General features: G+C 47.4%; 2 protein-coding genes across 4 annotated transcripts in view; one reads left to right on the forward strand and one right to left on the reverse strand.

Moving 5' to 3' along the window:
- COTL1 (coactosin like F-actin binding protein 1) overlaps window positions 1-11,595 on the reverse strand; it is a 29,158-nt gene extending 17,563 nt beyond the window's left edge. Inside the window, exons 1-2 of the mRNA XM_039503353.1 lie at window positions 11,152-11,595; window positions 10,687-10,769 (exon numbers count right to left, since the gene is read on the reverse strand). Coding sequence (XP_039359287.1) covers window positions 10,687-10,769; window positions 11,152-11,228 — 160 coding nt within the window. The 5' untranslated portion in view covers window positions 11,229-11,595. The remainder of the gene's footprint in view (window positions 1-10,686; window positions 10,770-11,151) is intronic.
- Window positions 8,317-19,704, forward strand: part of KLHL36 (kelch like family member 36) — a 28,664-nt gene continuing 17,276 nt past the window's right edge. For 2 of the 3 annotated variants that reach the window (XM_039503352.1, XM_039503349.1), the window contains exon 1: window positions 18,144-18,330. The gene's annotated coding sequence lies outside the window, so the exon portion shown is untranslated. Of the gene's footprint in view, window positions 8,719-11,050; window positions 11,155-11,964; window positions 12,098-18,143; window positions 18,331-19,704 lie in introns of those variants that run through there. The other variant, XM_039503350.1, reaches the window with a different exon arrangement.

Here is a 19,704-nt window from a genome sequence, read left to right on the forward strand (position 1 = left end):
AGTCTGAAGCATGTTCACAGTGACAAATGGTCAGTGAAACAGGATCCAAGCTTAAGTTCTTGTATATTCATGGATTTCCTTTCCAGGGTTAAGCAGAGCTAGCCTGCCAAATCATTTCTCTGCATTAGAGCAAACAAAAGGAAGTAGTACTTCACACAATGCAGTCAACCTGTGGAACTCGTTGCCAGGGGATGTTGTGAAGGCCAAAAGTGTAACTGGGTTCAAAAAGCATTAGATAAATTCATGGGTGATGGGTCCATCCATGGCTATTAGCAAGATGGTCAGGGACACAGCCCCATGCCCCAGGTGTCCCTAAACCTCCACTTGACAGAAGCTGGGACTGGATGACAGGGGATGGATCACTTTAAATTGCACTGGTCTGTTCATTCCCTCTGAAGCATATAGCACTGGTCATCGTCAGGAGACAGGATACTGGGCTAGATGGACCATTGCTCTGATGCAATATGGCTGTTCTTACGTAGAGGTAGTCAGAGCCTTAGTTAACACTGGTCCTCCCCAACTGAAGACACTTTAATTTCCTTCTCCCCCTCTCCAAGCACCATTTAAATTGGCTTTAGAAGATGGACGTTGATGTCTGCAGTGTTTTTTTAAACAAATTATAATAGAGATGGCACATTCCCTCTGAAAGAGGGAATCTTGCCCTGCTTCCATGCAGCCATCTTCCTAACCACTAACCCTTGAATAGCAGTACAGCCTGAAGAAAACAAAAGAGCATTATTCATAGACCTGGATCTAGCATAGACAATGGCTGCAGTTGGGAAGATTTCACAAGCTTCAACCAGAGCATATTACAGTTGTATATGCCAAGGGTGGGGTAGACGCTATGTAAATAATGAAGTAATACTGCAACGAACACCTCAACAATAAGGTCACCTAATCTCCTTCTCCCAAGTTTGTTCCTTACTTATCAGTAGGTAGTGTTTCTCCCCCTCCCCCACCCCGAGAGGTTTCCTTGATGACAATATCTATTCTGATCCGCCCAAGTATTTTAATACAATTGAATCAAAAAAGTTTCCCCACTGGACTACAAAGCTGCAACATTTCACACCGACTAAGATCAAGAAAGGTATATTAGCTGCAAAAAGCCTTATAACATTAGTCCCATTGCTGTAACAAACTGGCAAACCAATCATATTCTTAGATAAGGTCACCACTCCTAGCTTTACTCACCCAGCATTACTGTACCTAGGGATTGCAAGGAAACGTCTGACAGAAGGCTTTGTCCCTACATAGCATGTGTTATGAATACCTTGGCCCTACAGAGCTCGTTATAGAGAAAACGTGGCAGATTTCCTCAAAAGTGTCCTGGTTCTTATTGCTTTCCATCTGGCTTTATTCATATTTTACTTGGAAAACATTGGCTTACTTAATCCTCAAAGAAAGAGGCATGTGTGGAGAAAGTCAAAATTCTTCATTACGTGTTCAGTTGAATCTTGGATGAACAGATTCCTTTTCCTATACTTTTTGTAGCAGCCATACCATCTTGTTACATTTTACCAGGACATCTCAATGTGAGTATACTACCGTAGCTGCACAAAGTAAAAAGGGTGAGGAGAGAGTTTAAAAGGAACTAAAAGTGCTCTTAGCGCTGAGGAATTTTTCTTCTAAATGCTCTGAGGAAATCTACTCCACTTTTATAGCTAATTAAAACAACCTTTAAATAAACCTCCAAGGACTTATCTTTAACATCCTGTTAACGGATATGGCCGAGTATGATATTAATGAGAACTGGACAACTCAAGTCTGCGAATATTATGAATATTATGGGGCAAGATCCTCAGATGGTGTGAATTGTTGAGCTATAGCAGGGATCGGCAACCTTTGGCATGTGGCCCACCAGGGTAAGCACCCTGGCGGGCCAGGCTGGTTTGTTTACCTGCCGTGTCCCCAGGTTCGGCCAATCATGACTCCCACTGGCTGCGGTTCGCCGCTCCAGGCCAATGGAGGCAGTGGGAAGCGGCACGGGCAGAGGGATGTGCTGGCTGCCACTTTCCGCTGCCCCCATTGGCCTGGAGCAGTGAACTGCGGCCAGTGGGAGCTGCAATCGGCCGAACCTGCCGACGCGACAGATAAACAAACTGGTCCGGCCCACCAGAGTGCTTACCCTGGCGGACCGTGTGCCAAAGGTTGCCGATCCTTGAGCTACAACTATTACAACCATTGAAGTTCTACCTCTGAGTGTTTTCCACAAAGCCTATCACTGACAAACACTTGCCAACATTTTAGGACACCAAAGATTTTCCCCCCTCTACTTCAAACAGGAAGCAAGAATTGTACCTCCTGCCCCCTTAAATGGTACTCAATCTATGTACATATTTTGACTTATGATTAATTTGCTGAGGGCAAAAAAACAACAACACAAAACTAGGAAAAGCTCACCACTTTTCCTACCATAGCAACCCAACTACACTGGGAGAAAATAAAATGAAGCTCCCAAACATGACAATATGTAGGAGGTTAATTCCAGTTATATACCACTTTTATGGGATGCAGCTCTTTGCATGCATAACAAGACACGTCTGCAAATGTTTTAGAAACCTTTTGGGGGAAGAATTGTGTGTGTGTATAACTCCAAGTAACAGTATGGCTGTCTTGTAATGAAATCAAAGGGAATTTAGTTCGCACGGTGCCAATTTCGAGTACTCTTACAGCTAGATACTGGTTCTAGTCCCAAAGAACATTGGTTGCATATGAACACTATGTAGCACTAAACTGCAGAGTCAGAAGTCGCCCTCTCATGGCCTTGGAGGTCCATTTTGTGCCAGATGCCTAGTTAGTGTTAACCAATATCTACTGCCTGTCATGGGTAAGCTGTAAGAAATGAGCCACATGGTAAAAATCTTGGGCCCTCTCGTTGTTTAACGTCAGACCACTTGGTTTCCTGCTAACAGGACGCAAACTCTGTCCCCTCTTGACCCTCCCTGATGCAAGCTAGAATGTTAAGCTAAGGTTAACCAACAGGAAGTAAGACTGCTCAAGCTGACATTTTAAAATTTTATTATAAGGATACTCTCAGAACTGAGCTGTCTCAGAGAAACATGACTGTGTAGGAGACACTGGGGAAGGAAGGGACATGGGCCCAGTTTGGCAGGAGGAAAAGCCCAGCATCTGCTTTCTCTTTTAAACACCTGGCTCTGGTTGCAATTCTTCACCCCTTAACCCTCAGTACTATGCAGACATCAGTGCTCTGAGACACCTGGGATGAGATGCTCCTAGAACAGCCATCCCCATCATCACACTGGTGAGGGCCCAGTCCCTGGGCAGCACTCGGTCCCTGGTAAAGTTTAGGCCTTTGGAACCTTATCAAAAGCCCATTGAAGACAATAGGTCTTTCCATTTACTTCAATGGGCTTTAGCTCAGGTCCTATAATCTTCTTTAAAAGAAAGACTGATGTTTAGCATCATGATTACAAATACAAGACAAAACGTAACCAAGGCCAATAATCCATTCTAATGTCCAGCCAACACGTATCCCAGGGATCGGCAACTTCTGGCACGTGGCCCGCCAGGGTAAGCCCCCCGGTGGGCCAGGCCAGTTTGTTTACTTGCCTCGTCTGCAGGTTCGGCCGATCGCGGCTCCCACTGGCCGTGGTTCGCCACTCCAGGCCAATGGGGGCTGCGGGAAGTGGCGGCCAGCATATCCCTCGGCCCGCACCGCTTCCTGCAACCCCCATTGGCCAGGAGCGGCAAACCATGGGAGCCGCGATCGGCCGAACCTGTGGACGCGGCAGGTAAACAAACCTGCCTGGCCCACCAGGGGACTTACCCTGGCAGGCCACATGCCCAAGGCTGCCGATCCCGGACATATCCAGTGTCCAGGACATGAGCTCATGAGACTGCTGGGCCATCAGCCACAGCAGAGTTCCTTTGCTCTCACCCATCAGTGAAGAAAGGGCTCAGTAATTGTCTCACCGAAGTCAATACCAAAATTCTCTCAAGCCTCAGTACATCCAGGATGTGGTTCAGAGAGAAGACGACCAAAGTCCTCATGACTTGTTAACAGATGGGTTGTCAGGAGCATGAGCTAGAGTCCAGCAGTATCGTAACTAACCTCTTTGTTTCTTATAATTATTACATGCCTGGCTGAGGGCACATCTCCAGATACATTTTCATGGAAGTGATGCCTGGCAGCCTCCCAAAGTCAAGAAAGTTTCAAATTCCTGCAAGATGGTGAACAGTGGACTCTCTCCCCTCCCCACCCCCAACCTCCACATGCAGCTCCACCATTAGCATCTTGAGTTGATACATCCCATTGAAACAAATACTGGGGTTGATTTTCTGTTGCATTAAAGGGTCATGGGGCATTTAAGGGATATAAATGGCCTTGGGGAATACCCCCACCAGCCACAGTGGCCCTCTATTGGCTTCTCTCCTAGTGTAAGGGGAAGGATGGTCCAATGGTAGAGCATTAGCTTAGGACAGGGGAGACCTGGGTTTAATTCCCTGCTCCAGCAGGGACTTCCTGTGTAACCATGGCCAAGTCACTTAGCCTCTCTGGGCCTCAGTTCCCTATCTGGAAAAAGGAGATAGCAATGTTTCTTTACCTCACAGAAGCGTTGTGAGAATAAATACATTAGGGATTGTGAAACACTTGGAGATCTACTGATGATGGTGTAGAAACAGGCTATTGTGATGATGTAGAGACTGTATGTGGACCCAGGACACTGAGCTATGGCTACTTTTTGAGCCTATGGACACAGAGTTTAAATTAGAGCAGTCTGAGGCAGCTCTGATGCCAAGGACCAGACAGACCCCTGACAGGCTCAAGAATACAGTGAGCATGAAGGGGACTTAATCCCCTTCCCCACCGGTTCCTGTGTTCAACACTGGGATGGCGGAAGCAAACAAAGTTCCAGATGGCCATAGGGAAGTGGTTGTCAAACAGATGCCGCTTTAACTGATCCTCCAAGGAGCTATGCTTTACACAGCAGTGGGGGGAGGGGGCGGGAGCAAGGTGGCTTTGCAGCCAGGAATGCACAGTCAATGTGAAATTCCCCCAAAATAATTACCATAAGGGCAAATTTTCACAGGTTTGCCCTTCAAATATATGTTAAAGGGAAAGCAGGCAAAGGAAGGACTCCAGACGAGCACAAGAATCAACACTATCCCGTAAAGTCCAAAATTACAAAGGTATTTTGGTGCCTAAAGATGCAAATCAACACCTAATGGGATTTATAAAGCATCTAAGTGAGTTAGGAACCTTAGCTGCTTTGGTGCATTGCTCAGTCTCCTCAGGTACCTACCTACATCTTTAGACACCAAAACGCCTTTATAAATCTGGGTCTAAGTTTTTAACTACTAAAGTCTATTACTTATTGATTGCAATCCACCTTTATATGAGCAGCATTGCACTACGCACTCTCTTAGGAGCTGGTTCCATCACACACACACAGCTGATGCTAATCAGAAACGCTTTATGCCATATCTATTCCTTACCAAGAGTTTTAATTTCTCCTAATGTTGACTGCACAGTACCTTTGGTCTGCTCTTTACAGACACATGAATAGCTCTTCCGTCTCATGCTGTCAAGACAGGTATTTATCAGGACTGGGACTTTCCTAACAGCAGCCTAGTTATTTCTTTTGTCATGGTTGTAAACATTTGGTTCTCAATGGGGTGGAGGAACGTCTAAGCTCCACACTAATAAACTGCAGTGTAGCCATAATTTTTTTTTTTGCAAATATGGACTGTTCCACTCGGTTCCTTTAATAATATTGGGGAGAGCAAAATAAGTTCCGCTATTAGTTAGTCTGGCATCACTGATATTTACAAAACCTTAACTGTGTATTTCTGACTGGGATTATTTTAAGTCCGGATCCCAGGTAAGGTCACTCCATTCTTCTCAGCCATGCATTCAACATCCCCAACTATTAGGGTTTGAAATAAAAAACAGATCCTCTCACCCTGTTGTAAAAAACAAACAAACCTTCAAACCCTTCTCTATCTTTCTGGCTCCAAATCCAACAACTCCGTTTTTTGTCTAAAAGTGTATCAATGGCATGAAGTGTTTAATGACAAATTCATGCCACATCTGGATCCATGCCACCGGCGCAGGCACAAGGGAGAGTGATCTCTAGAAAAGGAAGTGGATCAAAAGCCTGGAATGAAATCCTTGTTTAATGGAGAGGAAGCCCATGAGATACACCTCTACCCCTATATAACACGACCCGATATAACATGAATTCGGATATAACGTGGTAAAGCAGTGCTCCGGGGGAGGGGGGGCCGGGCTGTGCACTTTGGAGGATCAAAGCAAGTTCGATATAACGTGGTTTCACCTATAGTGCGGTAAAAATTTTTGGCTCCCGAGGACAGCGTTATATCGGGGTAGAGGTGTGTTAGCAAACCCAGTTAAGCAGCCCTGGGTCTATGCTCAAAGGAAATGACACATTCACAGTAACAGTTTTTTCAATAAGAGTCTGTCAATTTCTCACTCAGTTTTCCTCTTCCTATTTAAAAATGTCACCCATGTAGTTTCAGTGTCCCAGAATAACAGAGAAGGGGTAAAATGGTGGATTTACTATATCTTTCACTGCTATGCTTTTCTGCGGATAAACCCCGTGGTTGGTACAAGGCAAAGCTCCGGTGTAGAATGGACTTGTACCTCCACAATATACAGAGGAACAAATCCTCACAAAATACACTGGGTGCAGCAGGGCTCAACCTGTCATCCATGGGACTTATACAGTCCCAATTACCATCGCACCCAAACACCTAACAATGTTTAATATATTCATTAACTGGTAGTCCAGAGTGTCTATGGAGAGTTGGCTGGTCACATGGTATCTTTGCAGCTGCTAATGTAATCCACACACCTCCTGGGTGTGGTGCTCTGTCCCATCTAGTGGCACCAAGACTTCTTAGAGAGAGAGATAAAATGAGTCTGCTCTACAGCCTTAGCTAACAGGCAGTTACTGGCTTTTAGCTCATGCGATAGAGACCCCAAGTTTGATCCCGCCCGCCAACAGACGTGTTACAAGTGAGGACTTGTCTGGGATTTCAACTGGGAAGACTCTGAAGCTCAGGATGTGCTTCCTCAGCTAGGGGAAATATGTAACCCACACACCTTCTGGGTGTGGTGTTCTGTCCCATCTAGTGGCACTCAGTCCACTTATAGAGAGAGAGAAAATGAGTCTGCTGACAGCCAGTTGACTTTTAGCTCATGCAGTAGAGGCTCACGCACTAATAAACTCCAGAGGTCCCCGGTTCGATCCTGCATGCCAGGGACCGGGGTCTGTCAGCATTACACTAAGTCACATTAAAAGAAGCCAGATATACACTACATCATTTCCTGATTTTCCCCATGGAGGCTATTGCTGTAGTTGCTGCAGAGACATTCTGGGATCCCCAGTGGTATTCGGAATGGAGATGTCTAAAAGAGATTGTCTGTCTCAATTAAGGGGCAGGCAACACTATTGAGAACTCCTAGCACAATGCAGGAAGTGCAAAAAGCAAGCAACCCGTGAACAAAAGAACTTCCTGTATCTTTGAGCCAAGTGAATTAGCACCCACTGACTCCACCTTCCCTATAATCTAATGCCCAGGAGGAAAGCAATATGCACACCACACCAAAGGTGCTTTTCATAAGAATGGCCGTTAGAGAAAGCAGGAGACACAGATGCTTTCTGTTTGAGAACATACTGTAACAGATGGCCTGGTAAGCAGAGCAGAGCAAATTTGCACTGAGGTACCTCAGCCTACGCCTGGTGAGCTGAGGTTTTGTATTCCAGCTCCCACTCCTATCTTCAACCACTGAATCATAGGAGGCTCTACAAAAGGCAGCTGCAGGTTGGGGGAATGCGGGGGAGAAGGTCTTTCAAGTATGTATGGTCCAGACAATAAGAATCCAAAACAAGGAAAGAAGTTTACTTTGAAGCCAGTGGCATTTATTTTAATCCACATTTTTCCATTGAATTTTTGTTTCAACGGAAATTTCCCAACCAGCTCTACGGTGTACTAAGAGTTGTCACCTTTCCTCCAGATGGGAAGGAAAGCTCTGTCTTCACAGCTGGCACCAAGCCCGTTTCCTGACTGATGTCTAGTGGTCGAGCTCAGGCTGGTTGCACAGATGGAGTCACTAAAACGAGCATATCTTCCTTCCCCAAATCATGTAACATCCGTTAGTTCGTGGGTGGAGGAAGTAGCTGTCTGACACTTGGCCTGTATACCCGGTACCTCTTCACTTCCTATAGTTTATTAAAGCTTCAAGCATATGTGCTTCAGAGATATTTTATTGTCATGGGTTAATCTGCTCTTGCTTCTTCTGTTGAAGGCCTGCTGAGGGGCCTGTCCTGCCCCTAGCACGGGCTAATGCTAGAGCACAGCTCTACCCTGACCACACCTTTTATACGAAACCTCCCTTTTATAGTCTGAGCTTCACAGATCTTGAAGATCCTTTTTGTTGGAGGAACTTCAGGGCTAGTGGGATCAGCTCTGCACTGAGAAATTCACTCGGAGAAGAGTGGGGTAAATTCTGCTTTGGTCTATGTCCCTTTTTGTGCCCTGCTTGTAATAAGGGTTTGACGCACAGAATCGCTGGCAAGAAACTGAAATTGGATGATGATCCCAAGAGGTCATACTCCAGTGGCTACTACTCTACAGCCAGCCCAGGACAAGTTTTGGGGGTCAGCTGCCTCTGACGGAGCCCTCCTCTCTCCAACTACTTGATCAGGCTGCTTGTTACGGAGGGGATAACAGGTAAGGAAGAGATGACAGGTAAGAAGCACTCGTCAGGAAGAGGCACAGTCAGTATCTTCCCAGACAGAGCAGTTAAGAGTCAAGCCCAGACAAAAGAAAAGATTTAAGCTTTAAAAATAAATGGCAGAGAAAATACGTGTGGAAGGGTTCCAGCCTGGGAAGCTGTTTGACTGCCTTAGTCACTGGCAGGGGAGAGAAGTATGGAAGGCATTCAGCAACCTCAGCTAGTAATCGGCCTTGTTCAACACAGAGCCCTGTGGCTGACCCTCTCTTAGGCAATGTGGGCCTGACTTTCGGAAGAGCTGAGTGCACAGAAATACAGCTGATGTCAATGGGAGCTGCAGCGCCTCTGTGTTTGTTTTCCCCATCTGGAGATGTGTCCTCCCTTCAAAAAGGATTTTCTGGCACCTCTCTTAGGACAAATACCTTTTCCTCTCTCTTAGAGCCTCTCCTTTGGCCTGCTAACTCCTCCCACCCACCTTCTTATAAGGTCACAGAATGAGAGAGAAAGTTCTCTTCAGGGCACAGGAATTCAACTCTTCTGAGAGGAGCTACATGAATTTAAGTTTCTCAGCAAAGTAAATGAGATCAGCTGGGGCCTTTTGCTCTTTTACAGAGTATCCAGGCAATCCTGACAGCATCCTCCAGCAATGGTTTGAATAGGGCAATTAAGGCATCTTGATTCAATGACTACACATATTTCTAGCCCCTGGGAGTTTAATATCTTTCCCTGCCAACAGCTACATGCTGATTAGAGTCCCAGTCCTCCCCCATTTAAGTTTTGGCATTGAATTCAATGCGAGAGGATCCAACCCTAGCTGGGTCCATGGCTGGGCCCTTTCTGCACAGAGAGGCCCCTTCACAGGGTTATTAGCATTTTAGCAAGTCAGGGACTGTTACATTACTCCTTGAGGAATAGACCTCGTTCGGCTTCTGTGAGACAGATAATTAATATTACAGGCAATTAAAAGTCATAGCTGGGATAGATGAACTAGGAAGGCTTTGCCAGAATTACAGACCAACATTCTGAAATGAATCCAGGCTAGTACTTGAACAATTAGCAATAAATACTTCAAGCCTGGCACATCACCATATGAATTAAATGACACACAGCCAACAGGAGCATGTCGGAGGGGGGAGTGGATTACACGTACAATATCCCCATAGGGATAGTTTGAAAGTAACAAAGCCGAGTTTTTGCAAACGCTTCGCTTCATGTCTTAATGTCAGAAGCAGTTAACTATTTCCTGGCTATCCACCATTCCATTACCACCTTCTGTCAGCCCTTTAGCACTCTACTTCTGGGACACAGTTCAACACACAGCTGCCACATTTAAACCTTGAACTGCAACTGTTAGGGTTATGTAGTGTCACATAATTAATTTCTTTTCAACACTGTATTTGTTCAAACAATCTCCTATATAATTTCTCAAGTTTTGTGATTTTAAATTAGTGTTGATCTTACTGCATAGATTAGTGCTATTAAAAGAATTTATTGTAGGTTTCTATAAAGCAAAGATTTTTTTTAATACTATGGCTATATTAACTATAATAACTTAAATGGGTATCTTTCTCTCTTCAGTAAGAGATTTCACCCTTTAAATTTTCAAGTTAAACAATAAGATCTGAGCTAATAAGATTTTCCTCCAGTTTAGAGGGAAACTGGAAGGGAATCAAAACTCTCATCCATTGTGCAAAAGAAAAAAAAATGCTGCACATATTTAAATTTGTGGGCGAAACAAAGGAATTATTAAAGCGTTTGACTGCTATGTGAGTGCATTGCATCGGGTGAGTTATACTCTGTAGTAGTATGAAAATCCAATCATTGTGGACAGGATGAGACAGTAAACTACTGAAACAAGCAGGGACACATTCCACTTTACACAAGTTTACTCCAATTCTTTTCTCCTTTTTATTAGGCAGCAAGCAGCAGTCTGGCATCTACCCAAGCAATGAGACCAGCCTTACCTTTGCATTCCCTTATAAACTCTTCATAGTCTGTTCCTTGGTCTCCGGGGACTATTGTAGAGCCGTCATACTTAAAAGTCACCCTTTGGGAAGGGGAAAGGGGGGGAAACAAGAAAATATTAAATGTTTTAAAGTTCTTAAAGAATCTTCCCCATTCAAACATTTAATAGACAAATTGAGACTGTAGTAACTAGAGGAATCCCAGCACTTTCAGACTACAAATACAATCCTCGTTTGTGTATTGTATGTAGCTGGTCATTGTTAATAAGACGACAAACAAATTCTGCCCAGTATTTTCAATTTACTAGAGAGCACATTGAAAATCCCGGTTCAATCACTTACTGTACAAATCCGCATTCTTCAGCTTGCCAGGGCAGTGTGGCGGGGCTGAATCTCATTACAGGCTGGGCTGAGAGAAAGCTTGTGCCCGGAGGATACGAAGAACATCGAGGCGCTGAAACTTACCAGGTAATATCCGTGCCATCGTCCCTGACGAGGTTGTAGGCTTCTCTGCACGCCTCCTTGTCGATTTTAGTTGCCATTTGCTTGAGAACTGGGGTCGGGAGGGAGGATGGGATTTTTCAGCCGAATGAAAGTGCCTGTGCCCCGCTCTCCCTCGAAACACCAGACCGGTCAGCGGCGATGCAGCCTGGGGAAGGTCAGGGCTGGGAACGGGGCAGGCTTTTGTAAAGGTCCCGCAGCCGGGCTGCAGCGCACGCGGGGAAATGCGGCTGTGGCTCTGCGCCTGGAAGTCCCGCCGCCGCTCCTGCAGCTCAGAGCCCGACTGGAGGATCGGGCCAGGCGGCTCTTAACCCCTTCGCTGCCGCGCTACGGGAGCGGCGAGCTCAGCCTCACTGGGCCTGCTGGTCCCAACCCCGGCGGCGGCAGGGGGAGCTCGCCTCCTGGGCTCGCTGATTTCTGCCCCTCCGAACAGAAAGCCGGGCAGGAACACCCCTCCGCTTTGCAACACAGTGGCGTTTCCTTACCACCCCCTCCCTCCCACGGCTTTTTTTTTTTCACACAACCCCCCCCCCATTCTCCTCTGCAAAGCATTACTGGGATTGCGATGCGGTGATGTAATAGCTTTAGCGAGAGGGTGCGGGAAGCCCATGAAACTGACCAAAAAAAGCATCTGGCCAGAGATTTGTCACTGGCTTCGGGGTTTCATGGGGATGCTGAAGAGGATTCTCCTAGAGAGAGTCCTTGGCGGAATGTGGTAGGGTAACCGGCCCCCGGGCTCGACCAGAAAGTGATGCATTACATATCCACTCTCACCAGGGCTCAGGAAACAGGGACAACCCTTGTGCAAGATGACACAGTCCCTTGTTACTCCTCTGGGTCAAGAAGAGGTTCCAGAAGATCTAGTGGTAGCCCAACGGGAGGACACCTGACAAGGAACAATCTGGTGCAGGTAGGAGATGTGAAAGAAAGGGACTATATCCTGGTGGGTGAGGACAGTGAATTTTCAGAAGGGGGGGAGCAGAGCCAAGGCCGCTGGGGGGGGGCAAGTGGGGCAATTTGCCCCAGACCCCGGGTCCTGCAGGGGCCCCCACGAGAATATAGTATTCTATAGTATTGCAACTTTTTTTATGGAAGGGGCCCCGGAAATTGCCTTGCCCCAGGCCCCCTGAATCCTCTGGGTGGCCCTGGGCAGAGCCAGAGCATGAACAAACCACCTGAGGATGTTCCATAAATGCAATAATAGGCGATTGTGCTGATGCGAGTTTTTTTTTTAAAGTATGGTAAGGGGAAAATAATGTGCTGCATATAAAATTGGCAGGAAAGGAGGGAAGCCCGCCAAAAGCTTTTAGCCATGGCAGGAAGATTAAAGCTCTTGAACTCTGGGTGTGGGTGATTTCGCATTTCCGTCAGTCGGGATTACCCCAGGTCTCAAATTGTGACTGGGGCCGTGCCAGCTCCTGGGTCTTTGTAGGCTTGTGGGCGGGTTTGACTGTGTTTCAGAGACAGCTAGCTCCCCCTCTTGGTCTGCAAATTACAAACACTCAGTTCAAACTGGTGTTACCAAAAAAACCCAGTGCGTATGTTGGCATTTGGGACATTGACTTACAGAGCTAGAGAATAAGAGGTGGATTTGCAGCTGTAAAATTTGCACTTGCATTTCTGCACCCACAAGAATGGGGATGTATACCTGGGCCTGTAACTCCCTGAGAAAGTGTCACCATTAATCAGAGGTTGTAATTAGTAGTGAAGAAAATCAGAGTTCTGAAAACTAGACAGTTACAGTAGAATCTCACTGCTTCTTGAAGATCTGGAGACCCGTTGTGAATGACTGAATTTTTCAAATAAATGAACAACTGCAATAAAAAAAGAGCCTATTCCATCACATTTTATTCACCAAACTTTGTTCATTTCCTTTTACAACTGTAAATAGTTTTAATGATTAGTCAGACAAGTTGGGTGAGGTAATATCTTTTATTGGACCAACTTCTGTTGGTGAAACAGATGAGCTTTGGAGCTTAAACAGAGCTCTTCCTCGGGTCTGGGAAATTGACTCAGTATCACAGCTAAATACAAGGTAGAACAGATGATTTAGCAAAAATAGTTAACGTGTTGCAAGGGACCAACCTGGCTACAACAACACTACATATACAGGAATTATTAGAAGCATTTCAGAATACGCTGTTGTATATTTTGTAAAAGTGATGATGTTTTAGTAGTATGTCACAGGGCCAATACCTCTCCCCCACCCCTGTCACCTTAAGGGAGGGGTAAGGGTGTGGTAGCCTCATGGTTAAGTCAATATGGTTGCACTCAGCCACAGGGTTGTGTAGTCCAATGGCTAGAGTCCCCTTGTCTTCAGGGAAGCACACCCCAATCACCAAACTCCATGGGACTCCCCTTGTCTTCAGGGAAGCACACCCCAATGGCCAGAGTCCATGGGACTCCCCTTGTCTTCTGGGAGGATCAGACCCTACATTCTGGTAGGCTACAGCCACTAGATGGAAGTGTGGTCACACACTTAAATACAGGGGTGGCCAACTTGTTGCCTGAGAAGGAGGCAGAATTTACCAACATACATTGCCAAAGAGCCACATTAATATGTCAGCAGCCCCTCCATCAGCTCCCGCCCCCAGCACCTCCCGCCAACCAGCAGCCCCACCGATCAGTACCTCCCACTCCCTCCCCTTGCCTCCTGCCCACCACAGTCAGCTGTTTCATGGCATGCAGGAGGCTCTGAGGGGGAAGGGGCAGACCCAGGGTTGAGCAGTGAGCACCCCGGCATATTGAAAAGTTAGCGCCTGTAGCTCCTGCCCTGGAGTCGGCACGTATGCAAGGAGCTGCATATTAACTTCTGAAGAGCCACAGGTTGGCCGCCCCTGGTTTAATAGGGTGATTTGTTTACCTGCCGTGGCCCCAGGTTCAGCCGATCGCGGCTCCCACTGGCCGTGGTTCGCTGCTCCTGGCCAATGGGGGCCACGGGAAGTGGCATGGGCTGTGGGATGTGCTGGCCACAGCTTTCCATGGCCCCCATTGACCAGGAGCTGTGAAATGCGGCCAGTGGGAGCTGCGATCGGCTGAACCGGGTGCCGCGGCAGGTAAACAAACCGGCCTGGCCCCCGGCGAGCTGCGTGCCAAAGGTTGCCGACCCCTGACCTAGCGCGTTGGATGATGATGTTGTGGATCTCTTCATTAGTAACATGGTCGAAGTAGGAAATTCCCAGGATTTTATGGAAGTATCTCATCTTCACTACCTGTATTTGCCATTCAAGTTCTGCCGTAAGGGTCCATGTCTCACATGCATACATAAAAATGGAGATGACCAGTGCATGCAGCCATTTCAGTTTGGATTCCAGGGAGATGTTCTTGTTCTTCCAAATTGGTTTAAGCTTTGCCACTGTTGTTTGCCCAGTTCTCACCAGGATTTCTACCTTTGATCCTTCATCAGCGATGATTGCCCCAAATACTTGAACCATTTCAGTGTCTCCAGCTCTTGTCCACTGACAGTGATATGTGAGCTGATCCCGTCATGTTTGTTTGTCATCAGCTTGGTTTTCTCTGCACTGATTTCCATGCCGTATTTTGAGGAGGTTTCATCCAATCGTTTCACAAGGTTGGCAAGTTCATCTTCGCTACCTGACAGGCCGTCAATATCATCAGCAAACCGAAGATTTGGGATTGTTCTCCCCCACCAGCGCTTACCATGCATATGTGATCTTCTAGGGCATTAGTCATTATGTGCTCCAAGTCGATGTTGACCAGTGTGGGCAAAAGAGGCAGCCTGGACAGACTCCAACAGTGCTGTGAAACCACTCTGCTATTGTGCCATTGACAAGAACTGCACTGCTGGCCTTGGCATACAGTTGTTTAATGGTAAGAATAAGCTTATGACCAAGAGACCTTTATGAGAGCTTCATGCCATACTCGATCAAACGCTTTCTTGAAGCCAATGAAGACGTGGTAGATGTCCTGCTGGCGTTGCAAGTACTTCTCACATAGAACATGGAGATTGAAAATCTGTTCTGTGGTACTTCTTCCCACACGAAAGCCAGGCTGTTCTTCAGTGATGACATTATTCTCCGTTTGTGGCTGCATTACCATCCACCAAAACCAACAGGCTCTTAAGTTTCTGCCTCTGGGTATTCGCACTGTTGCCTCACTCTTAGCAGCCAGATGCCACCTAAGCAGGAAAGCAATGCACAAACCAGGAAAAGACAGACGTTGCATGCAGGGCCCAGTCCACTAGGTGTGCTGAAAGGCCGCTGGCTGAATCAGGTCCCATTCAAGTGCCGCCAACGCTGCCCACCTTATAAGTTTTTCCCAGTGGTTAGAGCGCTTGCATGGGAGATCCAGGTTCACTTGCCCTCTCTCCAGTAGAGGAGACAGGACCTCTCAGGAGGATGATCTAACCATTGAGCTAGGGGATAGTCTGATGTGGGGCTCCCTCATTCTCTTCTGTTGAAGCTGTTCCATGGGGGATAACTAATGAAAGAGTGATTGGAGATGGAGGACTGGACCCAGGGTCTCCCACCAGGGTGCCCTAACCACTGAACTACAGAGTCCTTCTCACTTACACTCACTCACTCCCTGGCCCAGTGACTATGTAAGTATTTATCCACAGTAGAACAGTCATTGGGCCAGAGGGAGAGAGTGGGAGGAGGGAATGCATGTGAGGGGATTTCTATTAAGGCTCCCAGAGGCTTTTGGCCATGGGAGACTATAAGTTAAAATGTATCGTTAGCAGCTTGTCCCTGGCTCCTTCACCACTCATCCATCCCACCTTTGTTCTTTTCCTGCCCTTCCTTTTCTAGCTATTTCAACTACGTCCCTCTTGTGCTTCTAGCTCAGCATGCATTGTTGGGAGAGCAGCACTTCCCTTCATGACGTGACCTTGCTATGATGGTGCATGCATTGGGCCACGGACAGAGGGGAGGGTAGAAAAATCTCCCACCCCCGAGAGTGGTGGAACCCATAATGTGTGTGTGGGGGAAGATGTGGGTCTGCTGCATTCTCCCTGCTTCCTCCCAGGCTCCACCAGGACCCCCGCTTGCTCTGAATAGTGCAGCCAGGGGCTAGGAGAATGACGACATGTGGAATGGCTGCTCTATGCACCTTCAGGTGCAGATGGATTCCAAACACAAATCTGCCCAGACCTTGCTGCTGGTCAGGCTGCCAATCTTGTGTGTATGCGTGAGTGCGTGCACGCAGGGGTGGTGGCTATTGTGGGCATCACAGGTGTGCGTGCTCACAGCAACCCAAGTTGCTGAAGAGGTGTGCTGCTGCATTTTGTCCTCGTTGTATTTTCCTGAGGACATACAGTTTCATATCCAGATAAATAAAAAAACCATATGATTACTGGGGTTGGTATGAACACTTTTTGATGGCTTGGCTACGTGTTAGGTACACCCCGCCTCCCCCCTTTACAGAGATTTTTAACATCACAATGTTAAACAGAACCTAAGTAATCATCATCACTTAAGTAATAGTGTAGTCTCTTATAGTGATTGTCCTCATTCAAATAATTGCAACAGTTACCTTATTTGTATTACACACACCTACTGCTGCTAACCCCCAAAACAATCATGGAATTATAACAATAGTTGCAAATATCACATGTAAGAAGTGCTAGGAAAACTTAACAGGATGTATTAGGCTTGGCTGTGTTTAGATATTTGCCATACAACCCGTTACCAAGGGATAACTTTTTAAGTGATAGGGATTTGGTGCGGAGCGTCACCCAAAAAACGGGCATCCTCTAGGACAGGGGGTTTAAACTTTTTTCTTTCTGAACCCCCCCCCCCCCGCCGCTATAAAAACTCCACGGCCCACCTGTGCCACAATAACTGGTTTTCTGCATATAAAAGCCGGGGCTGGCATTAGGGTATCAAGCAGGGCAATTGCCTGGGGCTCCACGCCACAGGGGCTCCCACGAAGCTACATTGCTCAGACTTCGGCTTCAGCCCTCAGTGGCAGGGCTCAGGGCCATGGGCAGTGGGGTTTCACCTTTCTACCCTGGGCCCCAGCAAGTCTAATTCTGGCCCTGGTTAACCCACCCCCAGAAACCTCCTCGTGCCCGCCCCCCCCCCCCAGGGTCCCCGGACCTCTGGTTGAGAACCAGTGCTCTAGGATAATAATAGTTAGTCATTTTAAAGGAAGCATCCAAGTGTCTGCTGAGCATGAAGGCTTATTCCAGCTCGCCTTCCACCAGAATCTACTTTCAAAATTGCCCTGGGTGGGAGTCTACGTCTCCTTCAGGGCCCAATCCTGCAAAATTTGAGACCCCCTCCGCTCCCAGGAAAGTCAAGAGATATTCAGCATCTTAGAGCAGCCTCCCTCCACTCCCATCCCTTGCTGGGACATGGTCAGTAAGGAGGTGCTGAGATCTGTTTAGAAGTGGGAGACCAGCAGCCAGAGCCTGAGCTTTGGCATCCCTGCAGCAGGTGGGAAGAGAGGCAGATCAGGTAGGATAATGAGGCGTGAGGAGGTGTGAGAGCTGGGGAGCAGTACATATTAACTGAAAAGTCATTAACTCATCTCCCCCTGCAAGAGATAAACAATGTAAAACCCTAGTCATGCAAAAATCAAGGCATGCCGGTAACTTTCTGTAGGGGAGTAGCTCCACTGACTTTCAGGGTCAGGTCATGAATGGCAGGCCTGGGCCCTAAGAGCGTGACCAGGAGTTGCCCTGAGAGCAGGGGGAAGTGTGCCAGCTAAGACTGGGAGCAGGAGGCCGTAGTAACCCGTCCCTTCCCCTCTCCTCCTGCCTTCTGCAAACCAACGTTGCACTTTTTCCCCGGGCAAGGCAGACAGGAACCACAGTCCTGCCTGAGCGGAATATTAATTCCCACGGACTGAGCCTCTGGCTGCCAGAGCAGCAGCTGCCTGGCTCGGGGGCTGCTGCTTGTTTGTTTGCAGTAATTTGGCCTGATGTCAAGCAGCCTTTCCTAATCCCACCCCGTTTATTATACCCTTCTCCTCCCCTCCAAACAGCACAGCTCCTCTCTCCCTATTGGCTCCTTCCCCTTTCAATCCAGCCAGCATTTCCTGGATGAGACATGGCTGCAGAGGGAGAGGAGAGAGAGACACCAGCAGCGGCCAGGACAGCCTCAGCACCAGCCTGCGGCGCTGAGTCCCATTGGGGCAGCTGGCACTCCGGCCTGGAGACTGTAGGGACGCTGCACAGTGGTAAACTCTCCTTTTCTTAGTACCTAGACGGCATTGGGTCCCAGCCTTTCATCCCTCCCAATTGCACTAAAGAACAGGAACATGCCTCATGCTGCAGCATTGAGCCAAGTGGAGCACAGCATAACCTGAGAGTAGGTAGTTAACCCCCACCCCCTTTAGTCAGGGCAACTCTGTGCCTTTTTCTCCCCCCGCCCCCCCCCCCCCCAAGTGATCTGAGACATTGCAATAAAAATGCAATGTAAAATTAGAGTGATACAGATTGCTGCTTCCCCCTCTTTTCTCTCTGCTTTCAGGGTTTCAGTGGATCTTGCCAGTTTTTGCTTGGCTATAGCTAAATTGTGGGGAGGGGGGTGTGTGCATATGTACACCCAACCCTTGCAGAACCTGGTCTCTGGAAGGGCTCTACAGATTATAAACGTGTGTGGAAAAACTGAGCCAAGCTGGGTGAGGTAATAGCTTTGAATTAAAACTGAAGAGGAATCTCTTACCTTTCACCAGAGTGGATTCCCTCAGCTACTGTCTCTCTCTGTCCATGTATCTGAGTCTGTGAATATCTGTTATAGAAGAAATCCTGAGGCAGATGATGTGGTGGTTCCTCAGCCTCTTTAGTATGGAGAGGACCAAACCCATAACTCTCTTTCAAATGACAGCTCTGCTCAGGGTAGCAGGCGTAGGTCTCAGTAGGAGTGACCTCTCTCCATTGTTCTCAGGCAAGCAGACCTGTGCAGCTCCAGGTGAATTTCCACTAGTCGGTGGTGAGACAAAATGTCTTTAATGGGGTGTGTGTTGATCTGTTGCTGGGCTCATAAATACTGTTTGACGTAGCTGCACATCGCTTTTTGAGCCCATGCCCCATCCCCATCCCTGTGGCCGAATCTGCCTGCAACAGCTAAATAGTTCAGAGGGATTCTCTCAAGGGTTGTTGACTCCAAACTGCGATGTAGCTTTAGAACTGTCGGAGAAACACTCTTGTGTCATACAAGCTCCTAAAATAAATAAATGGACAAGAAGTGTGTCACTCCAACTCAATCTGCCCCTTCTCGGGGGGGCACGAACCCCAATACGATGTTTCTGGTTACTTTATTCTTAGAGTGAATTTAGTGCTGGTGAAAGGTGCTGTATTAATAGCACTAGAAAATGAAGTAATCTATTTATTCCTTCACGCTTCCATCCCTGCCAATGTGCCTCACGGACCATCTGTGGGTGTAATCCGGTAGATCAGTTTCTCTGGCTTGTTCAGCCCTCCGTCTCTCTGCTAATAAGGGAACTAGTTATGGTGGTGATTTTGGTGATATAGTCACAGTCCTAATGAAAACTAGACTGAAACCCACCAAACTCCCTTCTGCTACCATGGACTGGGTTGGAACCAGCAAC

Source organism: Mauremys reevesii, linkage group 16, assembly GCF_016161935.1.
Source record: "Mauremys reevesii isolate NIE-2019 linkage group 16, ASM1616193v1, whole genome shotgun sequence".
NCBI lineage: Eukaryota > Metazoa > Chordata > Testudines > Geoemydidae > Mauremys > Mauremys reevesii.